The sequence below is a fragment of the Grampus griseus genome (assembly GCF_964374135.1).
Source record: "Grampus griseus genome assembly, chromosome: X".
NCBI classification, from domain to species: Eukaryota; Metazoa; Chordata; class Mammalia; order Artiodactyla; family Delphinidae; genus Grampus; species Grampus griseus.
The window spans coordinates 44,001,247-44,023,696 of record NC_138999.1 but is presented as its reverse complement, the minus strand read 5'-3'; the positions used below and the strand labels follow the sequence as shown (position 1 = coordinate 44,023,696).

At 44.8% G+C, this 22,450-nt stretch overlaps 1 protein-coding gene across 2 annotated transcripts in view; it reads left to right on the top strand.

Annotated features, from left to right (window-relative positions):
- Nucleotides 1-4,144: 4,144 nt before the first annotated feature.
- SHROOM4 (shroom family member 4) overlaps nucleotides 4,145-22,450 on the top strand; it is a gene marked incomplete at its 5' end in the record, with an annotated part of 214,041 nt that continues 195,735 nt past the window's right edge. For both annotated transcript variants that reach the window (XM_082681614.1, XM_082681613.1), the window contains one exon: nucleotides 4,145-4,261. In XM_082681614.1, the coding sequence (XP_082537740.1) occupies nucleotides 4,145-4,261 (117 nt within the window). The remainder of the gene's footprint in view (nucleotides 4,262-22,450) is intronic.

The following is a 22,450-nucleotide window of genomic DNA, read 5'->3' as shown; positions in this document are numbered from 1 at the left end:
TGGAAACACCTAAATGCCCATTGACTGATGAATGGATAAAGAAGATGTGAGACATATGCATATATATATATATATATATATATATATATAATGGAATATTATTCAGCCCTAAAAAGGGAAATACTGTCATGCTACAACATAGATGGGCATTGAGAACATTGCTAAGTGAAATAGGCGAGTCACAAAAAGACAAATACTGCATGATTCCACTTATATGAGAAATGTAAAATAGTCAGATTCATAGAATCAGAGTGAAATGATGGTTGCCAGGGGCTGAGGAGAGGTAGGAATGGATGTTGCTATTCAATGGGTACAGAGTTTCAGTCAAGCAAGATGAAAATGTTCTAGAAATCTGCTGTACAACATTGTGCATGTAGTTAATGATACTGTACTCTACACTTAAAATTTTGTTCAGAGGGTAGATTTCATGTCATATACTTTTGCCACAGTAAAAAAATCTGATCTTTTACTAGAGTAAGGATTCTGAAGCTAGGGTCTTTAAGCCTCAGCCCAAACTATATGCAACATGGGGTGATAATGTATAGCCTTCTAGGAGTTTCTAGGGGAGAGAGTGCATAGCTTTCACTAGACTCTCAAAAGAGTCCTTAATTCAGAAAGGAGCTAGAGGCACTACTATGAGGAAAATTGTATTCAAATTTGTGTTAAAAAATAAAAAAGTTCAAAGAAGGACTGCTATTTCAATCTCCTTCCTACCAATAAAGGTAAACTGGTCAATAGATTTCTAATGAGAAAAGACTCCTGTGAGGATTTTTTTTTTATGAGGTGGAAGTAAACACCCTGTTTTTAATTTCTCTCTCCCTGTTTCTGCTGATGAATCTTTTGCCCACCTCCCCTGTTGGCTCCTTTTTAGATCCTTTGTGATCCTTCTTGACTTTTAAATACTAGCATAATATTTTAAATATTAGCATAATCCAAGGTTTCATCTAAATCTCCATTTTCTTATCATTCTGATATCCCTGCATGAGATTATCCACTCCAAATGGCTTCAACTATAATCCAAATGTGTATTACCAATCACCATTCCTCTCTTGATATGCGGTTTCCTATTTCTACCTGCTTACTGGACATTCCACCTTTTTACCCACAGGCAATTTAACATACTTTAGAGTGAATTTATCATCTGTCCATTGGCTGCACACACACACACACAGACACACACACACACACACACACGCAGAGAGAGAGAGAGAGAGAGAGAGAGGGAGGAGGAGGAGGAGAGAAATACACCCCTGGACTCTTCTCCATTGCTTTATTTTCACATGGTTCATCTCCATCATTAACTTATCATTAAGTTATAACACATATAACTATGTTTAGCCACTTGCCAGGAAGTAGTCCCAGAATTTTCAAACTGTAGAGGAACTTAAGAAATCAAGTAGCTCAATCTTTTCCATTAACAGAGAGGGGCAGTGATCTGCTTAATATCACACAGCAATTTAATGGCAGAACCAGCTTAAAATCCAGGCATCTCACATCCTACCCTGTACCCTTTCCATTACATAATCATGCTCCCACTAACTGTACTTCCAAGGAAGAATGAGATCCCTGCCACTAGCAGTAATTTTTATCAGTAAAGAAGCAAGATTATCCAGCCATCCGATGTTCAAAATGGCTACTTATGTGCTGTTTGCACCAGGGGCTGCGTAATTTATGTTCTTTTGCTCTAATAATGGAAATGATAAACTGAAGAGTACAACAAGACATCAGTGTGGAGTAAGTCTTGGAATGAAAATAGATTGGTTAAAGGCTAGCTCAGTGCTTGCTTTCATAATAAGGTTGTGAGGATTTTGACTTTTTCCTTACCAAAGTGTTTTCATATGTATTATTTCATTTTAGTCTTCAACAGGCCTGGGAGGGAGGGAGGTCAGGGCTTATTAGCTGAAGTTTATAGATGAAAAAAAATGAGACTGAAAACAGTTCAGTGATTTGCCCAAGGTCACCCATCTAATTAGTGACAAGGCCAGGGCTCACATGTGTGTCTCCTGCTTCCCAATCTCTTTTCTCTAGTCTAGACACATAATTCTAGTAGACCTTGAATGATGACCACAGATCCTGTGAACTGCACTTTATAGATTTCTATATGCTGAAACTGAAACATGCTAAGTTTTACCAAGTGACAATCATGGAGATAGAAGTCTTATCTCAAAAAGAAGACAAAGGAAAAAAATAAAAGCTCAGTTTCAAGGTGGGACAGAACAAATGAGTGTTATGTCATAGGTTGACATGCAATCAAGAAACAGCTGCCATTTTCTCAAATTTTCTGCTTTCTAGTAGGAGAAATGCAAACAAAAAAATGAACATGATTGAAAGGATTTTTGCAGGTCTAAAAATCTAAAAGATTGAAGGTGGTTCCCCACGTGAGTCATCTCTAAAGACTTTTTTCCTTTTTTTTTGTTTTTTAAAAAATATTTTTATTGGAGTATAGTTGATTTACAATGTTGTGTTAGTTTCTACTGTACAGCAAAGTGAATCAGTTATACATATCTAAGGACTTTTAAAAAGCAGGTTATAAACACCAAAACTGCAGTTTTATTAAAGAAAAGTCAGGTCACCATCATATAATGCAGACAGTCCAGGAGGCGGAGAAGAAAGGATTGGGGGAGGGAAGAGAGGCTGTGAGAGAAGTTTCAGTGGCCTGAAGGGGCACACACAGGCTGAAGTGTGTTGAAGAGGCTGTGACAGGTGAGGAAATGGAAGCAAAGAGTGACAACCTTGTCTGCAGAAAGCTGACTGTGGAAGTAAGGGTGTCATGGTGTGTGTTCTTGGCGAAGAAGAAGAAACTGCACAAGAAGAAGGCAAGAGATGGAACAGGCAATAGAGCATTGAGGGGTTCTGTGGAGTCACCACTGAGTTGTCAAAACTTTCCCCGCTACTGGGAAGCTCTTTAAAAACTCACTGCCTGAATATGGCTCCAGAGACAACACCTCAGAGAGGGGTGGTAACCGTGCCCAGGTCAAGACTGAGAAATCAGCCCAAGATTTAGTAACAAATTCACTTTTGGGGACTATTAGTGTGGGTATTTGTTTGGTCTGTTCTAAAAGCTCAGCTCAGACACTACAGCCTCAAGCATGAACAGATGAGCAGAGACGTTCTGACCCCTGTCTAAAAGCCGATTCTTCCAAAAGGCACCACATTGTTAATTGGCCAGCTTATCAATGGATGCTCCTTCCTGTAGGTTTGTTTAGGAGTGAAAACAATACTGCTAGTCATAAACTTTGCTGATTCCTGGCTTGGTCATCTCAGTGGGGCAAGTGCAAGGCCGTGCCAGGAACTCCAGATGACTGGAACATACATGAGCACAGTGCTACCCATAGACGCCAGCACTGAGCCAGGGTGCGGCTGAGCCTGGGCAGGGGGCATCCTCAAAGTGCTTCTTTATTTAAACTATGCTCCGGGGCGATGTTTCATAATGACCCCACACACCTAGCTCATACACACAGAGCAGCCTACACACACAGCCCCACTGTGTTCGCTGGCCTGCTTGCTTGACTTTCCATCCCTCTAGGCAAGGTCCACAAATTAGCAGCTTTGTAACCCTCCCAGGACCCGGTTCTCGGGACCTTCAGAAGAAAAAGGCAGTCAGAGAAACATGAACGCGCTAATCGGGAAACCAGCATTTCAGCCCACTCAGCCACGCGGGCCATCCACACTAACGACTTCCACCTCCCCTCGCCTCGGCTGGCTGGAGGGGCGGGGAACTCTGCAGTAAGGAGGAGAACCAAAGAGGGGGGCCTGCCTGAATGAAACAATGTAACAATTGATGTGAAGCCTCGCCTTGCTCCCACTCCCCAGCGATCCTATAGGCGAGGTCCCAGTGACTGCCCCTCCCCATTGCTCCGTTTTCTTGTCCATTACGCGCTATCCCTCCGCCTCTCCTTCTTTCTTTTCTTTTCTTTTTTTTTCCTCCTTCTCCTTTCCCCCCCTCTCTCCCCCTCTCTCCAGCTCCGTGTCATTTCCTCCTTGCGCTCGCTCGCTGCCCGAGCGTCTCCAGCCAGGAGAGTAGGCGGAGCAGGGCGGTGCGGGGTGGCGTAGCGCTGGAGGGCTATGGTGGTGGAGCCGCTGGGGGCGGAGGCAACGTAGCCCCCGCGGAAAAGGAGCCCCGCGGCCCTGAGCCGAGCGGAGGATGGAGAACCGGCCTGGGTCCTTCCAGTACGTCCCTGTGCAGCTGCAAGGGGGGGCGCCCTGGGGCTTCACCCTTAAGGGGGGTCTGGAACACTGCGAACCGCTCACAGTGTCTAAGGTAAGAACTGGCGGCTCTGTCCCAGCGGTGCCCAACTTTGAATGGGCGAGCGGGTGCGCAGGCTGCCGCGGGACGCGGCCCTCAGACCAACTTTGAAACTTGTTCGGTGCTGGGGATGAAAGCCCCGACGTGAAGCATTAGCTACACTGGTGGGGGGGGGTCTGGCCACCAGCCCCGGCGCGGACACCCCTTCGGGGTGGCGGGAGCGCTGGATGAGAATGCGGCCGGCCCCGGGTTAGAGCCCCGCGCGCAGACACCCTCGGGAGGGCTCGGGGGCCGATTCTGCTCCCCAGTGTCTGGGCGGCTGCTCCCCTCCGTTGGAGCTGGAGGAAGTGGTGGCTGTTGGGGGTTCCTCCTTGGAAGTTCCCGTGCCCCTGCGGGACAGCGACGGGCTGAAGGGACAGGCAAGGCGCCTTGGCACATTTCTTCAAGGCGTCGGTCCCTGGATCGACCGGCGGGTCATTTCGCCCGGGCAGGTTGCGGGGCGAGGGTCCGGTGTGGGAACGGAGATGAGGCATCGGTGGCTTTCGTCAGCCTCACTTCCCACGGCCGGACGCGCGCACATCCATTCAGCCGGTGGGGCGTTGCTGCTGCCGCTTGGGCTCGGCCTTTCCCTCCCGCCGGAGTCCTGCCCCAGCGCTGGCGAGATTTCCTGCACGTTGAGGAGAGTGGAGGAAACTTTTGCGCCATGGAGCGCAGCTGTGCCGCCGCCGCCGCCGCCGCCGCCGCCGCCGCCGCCGCCGCCGCCGCCGCCGCCGCCGCCGCCGCCGCCGCCGCCGCCGCCGCCGCCGCCGCCGCCGCCAGGGTTTGTTTGTTTTAGGAGGCTGTGGTCTGCTGGAAGCCAAGTTGCAGCTGAGGGCAGGGTAGAGGAGCTCTCCCGAGCACTCCAGAATCCCTGAGCAAGCCATCCCCCGGTAGGGGTGAGTGTAGGGGGTGGGGGCCGCGGGGGCTGTAACTGGGAAGAGAGATTTGCAGGACGACTCACCTTGAGGCGCCAGATGGCCAAGGGAGCGAACTTCACGAACTTTATCCTGTTGTGTTTTTTTTGTTTTTGTTTCTCTGAAATGCTCAAATCTGAAAAGCCCTTCCCCTTCCAACCCGCTCAAATTGCAGTTGAGGTGGAAGACGTGGGTTTGGGCTGCAGATAAAAAGATGTGGTTTCTCTGTGGGGAACAAATGTCACTTTATTGTTTTGGCTTCTTAACGTGGGTCACGTCTCAGCAGGGGGTGGCGAATGCCCCCGCCACACCCCCGCGTAACCTGTGCCCCTTTCGCCAGGCACCGGAGCTGCTGGTTAACTTGTAGGGGGTCCTTCAGGCCTTGGGGGCCACACTCTTAGCAATCCTGGGGTGTTGCCATGGGGTGTACCAATCATCTTGAGCGCCTGAGGCAAAACTTTCAGGGGCTGTCAGGGAAACCTGGGATCTTTAGCTTCCCCAAACACCAATAACCAGCCCAGATCTTCACCCAGCACCCCCTTTCCCCATACTAGTCATGTATTTCTAACCAGCCTAAGATTGCTTTGTCACCCACTGTCACGCCATTCCTTCCCCCCCACACACAAGTCACTATCCCTTTCCCTCCAATATTATCCGGAGGGAGTAATAAGCTTTTTTTTTTTAAACACTCTCAAACAACCCCTTTGAGGAGGGGAATCCTGGCCTTCAGGAATTTCTTCTAATCAAACTCCTCCTCTCCCTGCTCTTTCCACCAAGGTCAGAACTGTCTATGCAGCCCTCCATGGTCTGGCAGTTCCCCCCTTTCTTTTTCTCCTGACACCACCCACAGACTTTCCAGTCTGCCCAGACAACCTGCCTTGGAGAGGTCATTTTTCACCCCTGCCCAGGGCTGACCCATCCTGAGAAGCACCCCAGAGAGTGGTTGCTGCTGTGGTCCTGGATTGTTTTGTGAGCCAGCAGGAACATGGCAAGGGGGTGTTACTAAGTATGGGGCAGCCAACAATTTGTGGTCTGGCTCCGGGATTATTTGAGGGTAGATGAGGGTTTCCTTGGCCAAGCTGTTAAGGAAATGACTCGTGTGTTGAGAGGCAGGGTGCCTTTTAACGACTCCCTTTCTGCTGAATGTACAGTTGACCCCTATTATATATGAAGGATCATTATTACACACATTTGGATATGCAGGGGGTAACATAATTTCTCCCATTTATCCCAGATAGCTTGATTCCTTCCAGTAAAAGCCAGCTATATATAACCTGGTTAGCCCTATTACTGTATAAAGGGGCCATGGCATTTTTGTAAGGTGCAATGGTTGCCTGTATTTTTTTTCTTGCCAAGACAGTATGTGGCATAGTTCATTAATCCCCTTTTAATTTTTCTACCTTAGTTTTGTTTCCCCTTATGCTTCAGAACAATACAGATTTCTTCTTGAAAATAGCTTCAGTCTGTACACATTGGTGGGGATGGGATGGAAGGGTGTACAAAGAGAATTGTATTGACAGATTGAAAACTTGGGTTCTAATCCTTGCTCTGCCACTCACTAGCCCCAGGATCCTGGGTGCATCACTTGCCCTCCCTGGGCTTAGATGTCTTTAAAGAAGACTATGACAGTCTGGTAGCCAATCCTTTATGCCAGTGGTAGGCTCCAAATCTATAATATTTTCTACCACTTGGAGAGTTTATTTTTTTAATTATTATTTTTATTGAAGTATAGTTGATTTACATTTTTGTGTTAGTTTCAGGTGTACAGCATAATGATTCTTTTTTATTCAGGTTATATTCCATTATAGATTATTACAAGATATTGGGTATAATTCTCTGTGCTATACAGTAAATCCTTGTGGCTTATCTGTTTTATGTATAGTAGTTTGTATCTGTTAATCTCATACTCCTAATTTGTCCCTCCCCCTCTCCCTATCCCCTTTGGTAACCATAAGTTTGTTTTCTGTGTCTGTCAGTCTGTTTCTGTTTTGTATATAGATTCATTTGTATTATTTTTTAGATTCCACGTAAAAGTGATATCATACAGTATTTGTCTTTGTCTGACTTATTTCACTAAGCATTATACTGTCTAGGTCCATCCATGTAGCTGCAAATGGCAATATTTCATTCTTTTTATGGCTGAGTAGTATTCCATTATATATGTGTGTGTGTGTGTGTGTGTGTGTGTGTGTGTGTGTGTGTGTGTGTATATATATTACATCTTTATCCATTCACCTGTTGATGGAAACTTGGGTTGTGTCTATGACTTGGCTATTGTAAATAGTGCTGCTTAGAACATTGGGGTGCATGTATCTTTTCGAATTAGAGTTTTTGTTTTTTCCAGCTCTATACCCAGTAGTGGAATTGCTGGATCATATGGTAGTTCTATTTTTAGTTTTTAAAGGAATCTCTATACTGTTCTCCGTATTGGCTGCACCAATTTACATTCCCACCAACAGTGCACAAGGGTTCCCTTTTCTCCACATCCTCTACTTGGAGAGTTTCTCAATTCTTCCGGTAGTACTGCAGTTTGTGAAGGGGCATGGGGCAATACCATTGAGGGATGTATCCAGTCTTGGCAGCCTCCCACCCCAGTGACCTTTTGCACGCCAGCTTGTGTTTCCAGAGTAGGTGAGCACTGGGTTGCAGACACTCCCTGGTGGAGTCTGGGCTCAGGGAGTAGGAGAGGACTGTTTTGGTGACTCCAAATCACTTGTGATGATCTCAGGTCAGGCAGAGACAGAGGTAAGGTGCCAGAACCATGGTAAGAAATATTGGAGAACCTCCTTCGGTGTCATGGGGAAAAACACCCCATGGATCTGATGTGGTGTACATGCTTGGAGATAGCTTGTGGAACAGGTGGAGGCATCTTGGGAGTGGAGGAATTTGAGGAAAGATGATTAGTGGGAAGAGTGCATAGAGTGTGAAAGTGTATTTCATATTTGTTATGGGGGACCCTTTGGATCAGGAAATAATCAGGTTGGGGAAATCATTAGTTCCTATAGGCTCCTATGATTTCCCTGAAAGTAGGGAATTCAGCTGCCGAAGTTGTGGAGACTGGTATAGCCTTCTCTTAACAATTAAGTGACAAAAAAAGAAGAAATGTTAAAAAACAACTATTATTATTGATTATCCCATGTGTTAAGGGATGGTTTATGATTGCCCCATACAGTGTGATGTTCCCAAAGAAATGTGACCAACTAGAGAATTGGGCCCATGCCCTTGGCGTTATTGATTCCTTTGGTTAGCATCTACCTCGTTGACCCAGGGGGCCTGTCTGGATGAAGTGGAGATTCTCTTCTAATCAGACTTGGCTATTTGCTACCTAGGGGTCCCCCTCTACCCCCTCTACAGTGTAGACAGTCATCCATGAAGTTGGCTCCATGCGCTGGAAAAGATCCACTTTGGAGGGTGGGTGACCTTTTCAAGGTTCTGGCGCCAATGATTATGCATCAGATAGGGCCTCTCAGAGGCCTCAGAGATTCAAATTGTATCCTCCTGTGGTGTGTGTGCGTGCGTGCGTGTGTGAGAGAGAGTTGCTAAGCTGTAGTGTAAGATTCCTATACTCATTTTGAGTTCTTGGAAATGTGCCCTGAGGTTGGCTGAGGGTGGAGAAAAGAAAGGGTGGAGACCAATGTGGGGATGCAGGAAAAGGAGAAGGAGGAAAATTGGGGAGAAGGACAAGACATTGCAGAAACTGGCTCACCCTACATATTTGCCCTTTTCCTGGCCCATTTTTGGTGGCAGTCTCTATCTGGCACAGTGAAGGAAGTGGATGCTAGTTACTGCCCTGGAACAAAGTAGGGTGGGGTGGGGCAGTAGCCTGGAGGAGGAAGAAGCTTCACCTCCTCCACTTAGTGTGCACTGAAGTTGCTATATTATTTTATCCTCTTTGGACCCAAGATTCTATTTGCCAAATGAGGGTCGTTGGCCCATCTTTATTAGCACAGATGATGTGAAAATGAATTGGGCAAACCCTAATTCTGTGTGCCATCCTTAGCCTAGGAAAATGGCAGGACATGCTCTTTGTTTTTATACCCTCCCCCATCCCCACTATGACTTTATTTCTAGAAGAAGTACACAAAGAGGCATTTGAGATTTCAAGAGGACGTGGGTAAAGTCAGATTCAGGCTATCTTGTGGCTGGCAGTAGATTTGGCTGTGACTTTGAGTTCTTGTTGGGTGCAGAGGTAGTGTTATGTGAGAAATGGTAGTTCTATGAAACCTTCTTAGTTATGTTACAGGCCGGGCCCACCCCCAGAACAGGGCTTGGCATTCACAAAGAGACCCTTCATGGGATGTGCTTCTTGAGAGCTTAGTCCAGCCTGGTTACTTAGATGAATCTCCTCCTCATCTCTGCTTCTAGAATCAGGAAAGATGTCTACTACCTCAGTTCCCCAAATGCTCCTCTCTCAGAAAGTAAGCTTTTGGGGACATGGGGTAGGAATCCATCCAGAGAAATACAAAGAAGGTTGGAGGGAGGTAGTAAGGCAAAGAGGGTGGGTGGTATGTCTGGCAACCCTTGGCTGAGCTTTGGGTACACACTACTTTGGGGCCTGCTGGGCTGTCACAACACACCTGGTAACCTATTGCAATCCACACATGTGCTCCCTGAAGTGAAAAAAGGCCAAGCCTATTAGAGGCTTTTCCTTCTCTAAAACCTCAAAGAAAATAATTCAACTCCAGCTGGAAGACACTTGAATGTTGTCCCTTAACCAGAATTCAGATGATTTTGCCCCTTGCTCTCCTCCATCTCCTCCCAGGAATTTTTTTTTTTTTAAGAGAAAAGAGAGACTCAGATTTGAGGTTGGTGTTTATGGAGTGATTATCTGGAGGGAACATCAGAATTTTTATAGTTAGGCTTCTTCAGAACCAGGGGACAAAAATATGCTGACCTGTCTGAGAAAAGTTAATGAAGAACAGCAGAGATTAAGTGAAGGGCTGCTCTAACAAAGCACCCTCCTTCCCCGACCCTCACCAAAGGGCAGACTCAACTCAGGCCTGCTAACGGAATGCTGTTCTTTGAGGTGGCTGGAATCACAGATTAGCAGAGTGAGGAAGGCCTTGTGGAAGTCACCTGGTCTTAATCTTAACCGATCCATGTGCAGTAGCCCTGAGCTTGTTCTCCTGTGGTCATGGGGGAGCTCACTCCCTTCTTAGCCAGTCCATTTCAGTGTTGAAAAGTTTTGACTGTAGTAGACATCTTTTTCTCAGGTCGAGCTGAAATCATTCTCCATCTACCTATTCTCTATGGGTCCTATATCTCTGCCTTCTGGGACCACACAGAACAAGATGCTTTCTCTTACTTAGGACAACCTTTGGGAGGTCTGAAGACAAAGACTGTGTCTCTTTGTGTCATTTTTCTAGGCTAAAGAGCCTTAGCTCTTTCAGCTGTTCCTTACAGGATCTGAGATCCAGCCTCCTCCCACTCTGGATGCACTCCAGCCTGGCCATGTTCCTCTTGAGTTAGGGAGCCCACAGCTGAATGCAGTAACTGAGGAGAGTCTGACCAAAGTTAGGTAGGACCATTCTTTAAAAAATACAGCTGAAGACCACTTTGGCTCTTTCTGGCATCCATGCCATACGAAGACTCTGTGTCAAGCAAAGCCTTTTAGTGGAAGTATCTGTGCTGCGGCTAAGCCACACCTGCCCAAGGCCTTTACCTAGGCACCTGGGACAACTACATAAGAGATTTAGGAGGGGCACATCTCATCACTCACTATGTAGTTAGAATTGCCCCTAGCCCTGCCCCTAGCCCAGGTCAGCCTTGGAAAAAGTGTTCTAAGGGAGATGATAGGGAAGACATAAGCCATGAATTCCAGCAGCATATATATTTCTACAGAGTTACAGACAAGGAATTTGTATAATAGAAGAAGGAAGTGGCAGTTGGCGAATAGTGTCAAAATCAGACCTCTAGAACATCAGATTGATTTGATTTGATTTTTAACCAACTGCTGGCTTGGAAATTGTAGGAATAACCTCTCTGAACTTAATTTTCCCCTTCTGGAACAAATAGGTGTCTCCAAGATTGAAGATGCTGACCCTATGTGACATACAAGCAGTCTCCAACTTACGGAACCCCTCGGTGGGAATTTAGACACAGCAGTCCCCAGCCCTGTCAGATGTTTATTTCTGTGCACATTGCCACTGGCACTGGCTGCAAATCTCCTATTGTTGCTGCCATTCCTGTGTTCTGAGGTCTTCTGTCTGTACCTGGAATACCCACAAGAGTCGTTCCTTCTGGAGGTCTTGCACTGACAGTCTCGCCCCTCCCCCACACCCTCACATCTACCAGTTTGTCACCTGAGTTGGGCAAATACCTTTTCTTGCTACTGAAGCCCTGATTGGGGAGTGTATTGAAGTGGAGCTTAATCTTCATTATCACTGAAGGATGAGAGGCCTGGAGAAGAGAGTTAAAGTCTAGGAAATATGTCCCCCTGACACAGTTATTAATAGTGGCCACGTTCAGAACCGTTCTGGAGAGGCCTCTTTCATCTATAGTGTATCACTGATGAAATTACAGAAACTAACCACCATTTACAATATTCTGTCTATAGGGAACTGCATTCAAAGCTCCAAGCTGCTTATTTACGAAAGGTAATCTTGGAAAACAATCCATAAGTCAGGGACAACAAGTGCTCTAGATATCTCTGTTACATAGATGTAGATGGGTTTGGGGTTTCTACTACTATCACTGCCCAGGTGCTCATATCCTTGATCCTGGGGCCAGATTTGTGTGTACATACAGTGTATGCATCATTAAATTTCTCTCTGAAACTGAACTCCAGGTTTACCTGATTTATCTTGTAATCAGCAAGTGACCCTTTTATATTACTTATGTTGGTACCTAGATCACTTTCACTCAGTTTCTATGAAGGCAATATTTTGTTTCCTGGTGCTCCCCTGAAATTCCTGCTTCAGACAGACTTCAATTAAGTCATTAATGAACAAGTTGAGATATTATTTTTCCCTGCTAAAGACTGCGTTCCAAAGACTGGGATGGGATAGAGGTTTGTTTCCTTACACCCCTTCGCCCTATCCAGTGTAAACAGGCCAAGTGGAACGATTGTCTTAGGCATTAGTTTTGCAAGGGATGATTCGTTCTTCCTCACATCACACTGGCATGTTTACTTGGGCACATAGCCATCCTGGCTGGGCACTGAAATTGCAAAGATCAAGATGACTCCGTTTCTCAAAGAGACTAACTCCTCCCCATTGACTTCACCTCCACTCCCTCCTCTTTCAGTGCGAGTCTGTGACTACGCCATGCTATGGGATGAGCACTGCCTGGTAGCAACAGAGACAAATTTTCCATGCATCTAGGCTACCCTTCTTTCATGTCCAGTCTTTGGTTCCCAGCCCCCACCCACCAGCACCAAGTTGCTTGAGGCCTACATTTGGGACTGTCTCATTCAAGTGTCACTACTTCTTGGTTCATTCATTGTCTTCCCTGCCCGCTGTCCAAAACCCAGCTTTTTGTTGTTGTTGTTGTTTTTCTTTTTTGGTACAGTGGGCCCTTCTAGTCTGCTGTACCAGTTCTGTCCCTCTTGGCTCAGCCATACTTCCGGTGTGGGGAGGTTGGGGGAGAGAAGTTCACAGAGTTAAGGTTGATAAAGTTTGAAAACTCTCAGCAAATTGGTAGCCGGATCAGGGGGAACTTTTCTCATACTGTGTCTCTCTCTGTCCTGTTTCAGTGGAGGACTGGACCTTTGTCGCATTCCTGATATTCTCTTATCAACTCGCTGAGTAATCTTGGCATGTTATTTCACCTCTCTGTACCCTCCTGTTTCTTCTCAGCCTCTCTGAGGGGCAAGCTTCTGCTTTATTGACGGGATGCTAAGAGCTCCAGGATCTTCGCTCATGATCTAGGCTGTGGAAGTGTAAAGGCTGACTGACAGCAGGCAGTTCTTCCAGGGCTTAGCTTTTCTCCACGCTCCTACTTCCTATGTTTCCAGAAGTGGCTGTTTCCTGGTATGTTCTCAGGGACGGCGTGCCGCATGGTCTGTTAACTTTCACTCAAGTCTTTTAATGTTACATCTGTGAGGAATGCGGGAGGTGGGACTAATTTGACAGGATCAAGGGTTAAGCCCAGTGATGGACAGACCCTTTGTGGTGTCTTCTGGCCCCCACCCTAACGCCACTCAGCAGATTCCCAGCTGTATGGTCTTCTGTCTTCCTGAGCCTCTGGCAGGGAAGTTTTGAATGGTTCTCCTATACTGCCTTTCACGGTCCATCAGAAATTGATTTTTCTTTTGGGGGAGGGGGTTGGGGGTGAGATGAGGTAGACCTGGGAGGAAAGCTCGTTCAACTAGTTATTCTGGAAAGGGGTTAGAGTCTCATGGCTGCTGCCCCATCTTTGCTTATGAGAACATGACAAGCTAAAGCCTTGCCTTTGTTGGGCTGCCTTGCTGCTTTCCATTTCTTTTCGTTTGTATTTGATGTAAGTAAAACCTCCTCTGAAAACTTCTGCAGGTAGGCAGTTTTTGATGGCATATTATCTCTGACTTAGAGGGTGAGGGATGATATCTTGGAGACTCAGGGGAGAGTAAATATCAGTTCTTGACTCTCATGTTCTTTGAAGGACTTGACTGAGAGTTTGGAGCTCTGTGTTAATTTAAATTTGTAATCAGGGAGTAGCAAGGCAACAGGAGGAAAAGTGGACCAGGCAGGGACCTGGATACTCCACTTGTGTGGTTGTGCCTCATTGGATGGAGGTAATGACGTTTGGTTGGATCTCAGCAACCTCTTGAACTAAATGGGTGATCCAGGCGTAGATATGGAGGGATAGGAGAGGTAGTGGACCTGCTATGTGGTAAATACTGCTACTTCTAGGTGTTTTACATATATTCTTATTTAATTTTTACAGTAACTCTTTGAGGTAGATATTGATCTCCCCATTGTGCAGATGAGGGGACTGAGGCTCAGGAGAAGTAACAGACTCCATATGGATGAGCTGGCATTCAAATTGACTTCTGTCTGACTCCATATCCCAGACTGTTTCAACACTATCATGTTTACATAGGTGAAAGAAAGAGAGAGAAAAAGAACTGGATAAGAATATGACAAGGGGTGGGGAATGAGAGAAATTAGAGAAATGTAACTTACTGCAAAAATTGGTACTGTTAACAGTACATGCCAGTCAGGGGTCAGGGTCAAAGGAAAGGTTTTGTTTTGTTTTATTTTGTTTTAAATCTCAAGTCAGGGTAAGAAGTATAAGCTTGGATTCAGAAGACCTGAAGTTCAGTCTTCATTTTGCTGCTCAATATTTGTGTATGACTGGGCATGTCATTTTCCTCTCGGTGTCTCCATTTCCTCATTTGCAAAATGAAAATAATAAAACTTGCATTTTTTCCCCAGTAGGGAGGGAGATTGATTTTATCTTTTATCTCATATAAATACTAGATGTGTATGTGATTTAAGAAAGGAAAAGCATTCTACAGGTGTCCCTTATTAAGCAGAAATGCTCTTAAGGGAATTCTGAACTTAAAAAATTAAGTGTATGAAGTTACCAAATCTTTGGAAGTTGTATGAAATGGCAGGACATCTTTAATGTGACGTTTGCTCCTGGCAGAAGTTGGAGGACCAGACATGATTTCTGGCTAATGTTTGAAGAGACAGCAATTTGAAAGGCTGTGCTAAGCCTTGTTTGGCTCCTACCTAAGAGCTCTCAATTAAGCCTCCAATCAATCAATCAGTCCACCAGTCAACACGTTATTTGTTGAACACTTTGTAAAGTGCCTTACCCTAAACTAGAGAATACAATAGATAGCCACCATGGAAGACCTGTTCCCTGGAAATGACAGTTTTGTTGAAGAGAGGCACTACTGCAAGCCTGGGGAACAAAAACCTTAATTTAAGTGCTGAAACCATGGGCTAGGATCTAAGAGCAACATTTTAAAAAATTTATTGAAGTATAGTTAATTTACAATGTGTTAATTTCTGCTGTACAGCAAAGTGATTCAGTTATACATATACATACATTCTTTTCATATTCTTTTCCATTATGGTTTATCACAGGATATTGTATATGGATCCCTGTGCTATACAATAGGACCTTGTTGTTTATCCATTCTGTATATAATAGTTTGCATCTGCTGATCCCAAACTCCCAATCCATCCCTCCCCGACCCCCCCTTGGCAACCACAAGTCTGTTCTCTATGTCTGTGAGGAAGAGCAACATTTATTCAGTGAGAAGAGATTTCATTGCAGGCTGATGTGGTTAGGGAGCTTTGTGGAGAAAGGAAGAATTGAAGCTAGACCTTGAGGGCTATACAGGATTTAGGTAGGTTGGGGAGGAAGAAAGGCATTCATTCCAGTTAGTACAAGTGCTGCATGTCCTAAGGACTCAGGCGACAGGCCAGTTGGTTCACCCCCACAGTGAACTAAGAGTATGAGCTCCCCAAGGGCCAGGTATGTGTGGTTTCTTCATTTATTCACTTATTAATTCATGCATTAAATTTATTGAGTGCCTGTTCTAGGAGCTGAGCTATACTTCCTATGGCCTGTGAAACCAGTGCACAGCCCCACGAACGTCACTTTTATTTGCTTTCTAAAAATACTTTCATAGTGCGTACCTTGGACCAGGCACTGGTTTTCTATTTTAACACATATTAGCTCCTTTATCAATCCCATTTTGCAGATGAGGAAATTGAGGAATAGAGAGGTTAGGTAACTTGCCCAATGTGATACTGCTTGTGTGGCTGGATAAGTGGATCAGTGAGGATCTGCTTGAGTAATGAGACATAAGGGTGAATGGATTTGAGCCAGTTATTCTGAAGAACCCAGAACATTGGGCTATAGGATGGATTCAGGTTGGAAGTATGTAGCCATTTTGTTGTTTTTTGGAGGATTAGAGTTAAAGTATTAAAAATAAAGCATCTAACACAGTACCAGCCATATAACTGCTTACACAAGGAAAGACCTGTACTGAACAATTGGAGATGGCATTATAAAGGAATCAGTCATCTTGGCAACGTGCTGACTGTTGTTAACACATTAGCAAGTTGCCAGAGGTTGTGGTAATATACACCATTTGGATCTGAAGAAATGAGGGAGAGGCAGGAGTTAGAGATGAATCCAGTATTTCTAATCTAGAAGGCTCTAGGTGGTGACGGAGATTGGGAGGGCTAACCAGGTTTAGTTAAGTTTTGGATCTTCTGAGACCATAGGACCATCAGGGAAAGGAGTTCCATAGGCAGTTCAGAAAAAGAAAAAGAATTTTATTTAAGGCCACTGGTCAGTTAAAACAACAAATCATTATTTTAGGAACATAATGGTTAACACAGATGATTTACTAATCTGCTGATTGTTGTGGAAATGACTTAATTGCCAGACAATCTCATGCCCCAACAGACATTGGAACAGGCCTGCATTGTTATTTAATGGGCTTTTCTGGTCATAGTTTGGTCTTGCTATCTCCTCCAATCTGCAGGCTGCCTAGTCACCTGAGGTATTACTGGCTGAAGTTCTTTCTGTCTAACTTAGTACTTTCAAGTGATGGGGAAGTCCAAAAATCAAACAAACAAAAAATAGAAGAAGCTGTCAAAACGCCAAAGTTCAGACATGAAGCTGGAAATGTTAAAAGATTCGAGGCTGTTAAAAAACATCAGTTGTCTTGCCAAGATATTTAAAGATTGTTTTCGCTATATGAAAAGTAAAATGTGGAGGCTTCGTAAGGCAAACTCCACTGGAGTTTCAAGTCTGGATTGCATTTTTGTTGTTAGTAGTTTTATGCTCTCTGCATGGGGGAGTATTATTAATCTGTGAATATCATTGTTCATATTTCTGCAGTAGCATTGGTTCTTAAAATGTGACCTTTGAAAAAGCATTGTTAAACTTGCAAATATGATTTAATTGTTTTCAGTGGTGTCCTCACCGTACTTTCATCCTGAATTTTATATTAAAATAAAAAAGAAACTAACACAACATTGTAAAGCAACTATACTCCAATAAAAATTAATTAAAAAAAGGAAATAGGGATTTACTTCACAAATTCATTGGCTGCAAATCTGGCTGGAAAACATCACTTTATTATTAAGAGACTTCTGCACATTTGGAGTGATTATCTGACCCAAACCCTAGACTGGATGTCCTGTATACTTACAGAAAATTCTCAGGAAATGTTAACTTTCCTACCTCCTTCCTTCTTAGATTTGCTTTCTAGATCCATTACTTTTTTTTGTACAGCATCACATGCTTTTCTGCATGGTGAAAAACTGAAATTCAGAATGTTGTAAAGATGCTTGTGCCATGGAACTTGGTCTCTTCACTCCCTCCCTCCTCGTAGACAAAACTCATTTCATGCTAAAAATCTAATGGGCACGTGGGTTCGCTTTACCTAACTCTGACCAGGTGAAATAGCTTGTAATTTATATTTGAAACTGATTTGAGTATCTAGCTGCTGGGGGTGTTTTTGTGAAAAAGGCTTACCCAAGTGCTCGGGCTTTTTTTTTTTTTTAACATCTTTATTGGAGTATAATTGCTTTACAATGGTGTGTTAGTTTCTGCTGTATAACAAAGTGAATCAGCTATACATATACATATATCCCCATATCTCCTCCCTCTTGTGTTTCCCTCCCACCCTCCCTATCCCACCCCTCTAGGTGGTCACAAAGCACCAAGTGCTGGGGCTCTTGCAAGAGCCAGCTTGCCAGTTTGTCTCTGCTGTGTGAGTGCTGGTGGGAGGATGATACTCTCCCTCTCTGGATGTAAAGGGTTAAATATGTAATTTTCATGTTTTCCCATGCCTTTGGCTGGAGAAATGTGCAGTGTTCTGAAACCTGCCCAGGCCCTGCACATATTGTATCTGCTTAAGGAAGGTTTTGGCTCTTAGCCCTTCTCAGCTGCATTAGGGTTCAGGTTTCATCCTTCTCCCCTTCCAGCCACTAATAAAAGCCAAAAGAATTAAGAATCAGGGAGAGTTAATTCCCACTGCTAAGACCCAGGTGGGGCCCTTCCACCTCCCATCCCAGCTTCTAGGTTAGAGCCCTAATTTAGGGCTGAGCTCTAGTCTAAGCCTGTAAGTGACAGTGATCTGGAACAGGCCCCAGAAAAGCACTTGACAATCAGGTTTTGACTTATGTTGGCATCTCTCTCTCTCTCCCCCCCCCTCCTGCCTCCCCCCTCCCTCTCTCTCCCTTCTCCCTTTCCCCTCCAGCTCCTCTGTTGGGATCTTAGAAGAGACCAGGGGCCAAGCCAACCGATGCTATTACAGAAATGGAAATGATGTATCATAGTTCCTTTCTTCTAAACTGGGAGTTTGGGATGAAGCTTCTACTTTTTTCTTAAGTTCCTGACCCAGCTTCAGTACAACATTAGGAGTCTCATTCAGAATAAGAAATGTCATTGATATCTCACCCAGCTTAAAAGAGATGCATAGTAATGAGCTCTGAAATTGTGAGCTCAGACAGAGAAGGCAGCTTTGAAGGAGGATCTTGCAAGAGCTGGGACAGGCAGGAAGAAGCCTCCTTCTGGAACAACTACACTATTGTAGTGGCCTCTTCAATGGTTTCCCTCCCTTTGATCATCCCCCCTCCCACTTAAAATTATTTAATATTTCCCTGCTACCTCCAAAATAGAGCCCAAACTACTTTAGCCTGGTGTAGGGACCATTGTCCACTGGGCTCGAGTCTTACTTTCTAGCATTCCTTCCAGGACCCAAATTCTCAGGCAGAGTCTTTTCCTCTCCACTCCCCCCACCAACACACCTGGGAAGTTCTGTCCTCCAAATTTCCCATCGCGATGTTCTTTGAGTGGCTCGGCTTCATATTGCCGACTCAGAAGGCCTGCTCCCTTCTCCCCTCCCCTCCCACTTGGGCCTAACCTTCAAGCCCTACTCTATGCCCCAAGCGCATCATCTCAGTCTGCTCCTGGTGGATGTAATCTCTCCCTTTTTGGAATGCTGGACTTCTGATTTTCCAGTAGAAATTTTTGGGGACTTTGACTGCCCTGTGTCTGGTTTGCTGGACCAAAATCTTCTAGAGGACAATGGCTGTGTCTTCTGTATCTTTACTATCCTCAGCACAGAGCAGAGCAGATTCTCCATAATGGTTTGCTGAAAGAGTCAAGCAAAACTTTTGTACTCAGTAACTGGTCACGTCCCCCTTTCTTCTCCCCATTACAAATGAGAAAGCGAATATGACTTGAAGAGCTGGATATATTAACCGAGTTTTCCAGTCTTTCTGAGAAACCTAGTAAGTGGGGTGAGCCTTGAATGACAGACACATACGAGCTTGGGACAGAGGGAACGAACAGAGGAAGTAGTGGTACAGGTGGACATGGAGAGGGATCCCAGGTGCAACCCTGGATGAGAGGGGAGAGGGCGACAGTGGAGGCTAGGGTCATCTACCTGCTTGTCCAAGAGCTGCCTCGAGTTGCGTTTGCAGTGGTTGGGTTTCTTGCCGCTGCAACTCCTGTGCGTGAGCTGTGTTCCTGAGGCTTGCATGTGGGAGAGGCCTGCTGGCTGATGATTACAGCATTCCCTTGCTGTTGGGAAGCGTTGCTGCGAGACTCTTAAAACAGCAGCCACCCCTCTTGTTGCTATGTGTTCAGGGAGGGCAGAGTGTGAGGCTTCTGCCTGAGTCAAGTGTTTCATTGCTTCAGCTGAAGCAATATGAACCTACTGTGTGTGTGTGTGTGTGTGTGTGTGTGTGTGTGTGTGTATGTTTTCACTTTTGCTTAAGCAAGCCCTAACGTGTTCTGTCTGACTAGCCTTGGATGTGAGTCACCGTCTGGTATTTATACCCAGTGCCTTAAGTGTCCTTATTATTTGACCATGACATTCCTTTTCTCACTGTTTTACTCAAAGCTGAGAATGCTGAAAAAGGCCAAAAGGAACCTTCTCCGTCCCCCTTCCTAATGGGGGTCTCATCTAATTGGCAGCTGTCTCTGTGGAAGTCAGTTAGGTTATGTCAGAGCACTAAAGGAAACACATCAAAACTCACACTGGCAGTACTGTGACAGTTTAAGATACACTGTGGGGTCTTCTCTTAATTTGTTCCTGCCCAGACTAGTGCTAAAGAGTTTGATTGCTGGAGCAAACTTTAGGAACAGGCCTCGAAAGCGACCCCAGGGAAATGTTTATCCTCATCAGGATCGCATAGTAAGTTTGCAACGAGTACAGCAATCTGAGAAAGTCTTAGAGGAGATAATTCAGTCTTTGCAGGCGTTGGTGGAGAAACAGAATGTTAGCTTGCTCCTCACTGCTGTTCCCATTAAGGTCCTTCTGAAGTTGACAATTTTGTCTTGGGAGGGTGCTCTTAGAGTGTGGGAATGTTAACCCCATCAGGGGCACTGTTGTTATCAAAAGGACAGAGCCTCAGAGAGGAAGGACACGATTGCTAGCATGGTCATTTGGAGGCTAGGCAGGCGGTAAATCATTTGAGAATGAACTAAAAGTTCAAAGGGCAGGAGGGAATGCTTTGGGTGACCTCATAGGTGTGTGAAAAATCAAAGGGATAGCTGATGTGCTTTTATTTTTTGAGGGCTGGTTCGAAGGAGGAAGAGAATGGAAGTACACAGTAGGAAATTGGCGTCACTATTTTCATGTGCTTGGGAGTCAGCTCTGGGATGGGGATGATCAAAGCTACCATTGATTAACTGCCAATTACATTCTGGGAATTTTATGTGCATAATCTCTAATCTTATCACTACTGTAAATTGATAGGATTCCTATTTTACAGATGAAAAAAAGAGGCTCAGAGAGGCCAAACAACATTCTCAAGGTAACAAAGCCAATAAGTGGTACAGCTGTGCTTTGAACCCAGCTTGGCCCGACCCCCAATCCTATGCTTGTCCCACTATACTTTGGAATTTTGTGTCAAATCCTCTTTTTGTGCCCCACGTTCTCTTTCTAATACCAATATTAACTATTCCTCTGCCCACGTTCTGTGTGCCATAGCATTGGAGAAGAGGCAGGTCACACAGACCAGTCATTCCCAAGCTTTCCTGGAAAGTTTTTAAATATGTGAATTAGACTCTCAGGATTAAACAATATGGTGTTTGATATGTACTTAGTAGTGTCCCTATTCTAAGAGGCAGAAATTGAGGCTGAGAGAGTTTCCAAAATCCATTGGACCTGTAAGTGGCAGAGCTGGTATTCAAAATTCAGATTTTAGAGTGCCTTTTCTTCCCAATGCCCATGATGTGAGATGCTCTCACACTGGGACAGGGGAAGTGATAAACAAAAAACTCTTAAACTGTCTGATGGACAGTGTCTACTTGAATAACTTTTCTCTTTTTTTTATCTCAAACCCCAATATATCAAAAACGGAACTTGTTATCTTCCCCTTGCCAAACAGGCTCTGTCCTTGGCCTCCTGCCTCCCACTTAGCCAGCATTGAAATCTTGGAGTCACTGCTTATTCATCCTCTATATCCAATCAATCATCACATGCTGTCAGTCCTTCTTCCTTCAAAATAGCCCTCATATCTACTCCCTTCCTTTCAAATCCTGCTACTCCCACTCTCTTCCAAACCCTTATTTATTTCTGGATTTCTGGATTCCTGGCTGGCTTCCCCGCCTCTAGACTCACCCCTTTAAAATTTACCCACTTCCTCTATCTGAGAATTTTAATTTCCTTGTCTGTACAGTGAAGAAGCTGAACTGGCTGGTTGACCTTTGCCGTTCTTTCCAGCTCTGATATTCTAGACCAGCAAACCCGCCATTGACTCTCTTGTACTGCCCTCTCTCACTTGAACAGTTGCTCTGGCTCTATGCTTAGTCTTGCATAAAACTCTCCTCCATATTGTTCCTAGCATCTTTATCTGAAATCAACTTACAGTTGAAAGGAATCTTTGAGGCCTTTCAAGTTGGCCAACACTGACCCACTGCCTGACTGCCATTTATGACACCCTTGACTTTGGTTGACCAGACTGTGCTTGAACCCTTCTGTTGATGGTAAAAACGCTCTCACAAGCCAGCTCTTTGCACTGTCAGGCAGCTAGAGTTGTAAAAATCTCCTACCACAAATTGACAACAATTACTCTGCCTTTATGGCACTCTATTATTCAAAACTTTCTTCATTTTGATTTAAGTACCAACCCCTCAAGTTTGGCAACCCAAGTTCTCCATAATATGGCCTCTACCTTCTCTCCTAGCCTTAAATCCTGGATACTTCCTTTGCACTTCCTCCAAAAAAAAAAGGCTGACATTCGTCGCACACTTACTGGATGCCAGACACTGTTCTAAGTCATTTTACATGTATTATCTTATTTAATCCAAACAGCAACCATATAAATTCCTATTGTTCTTC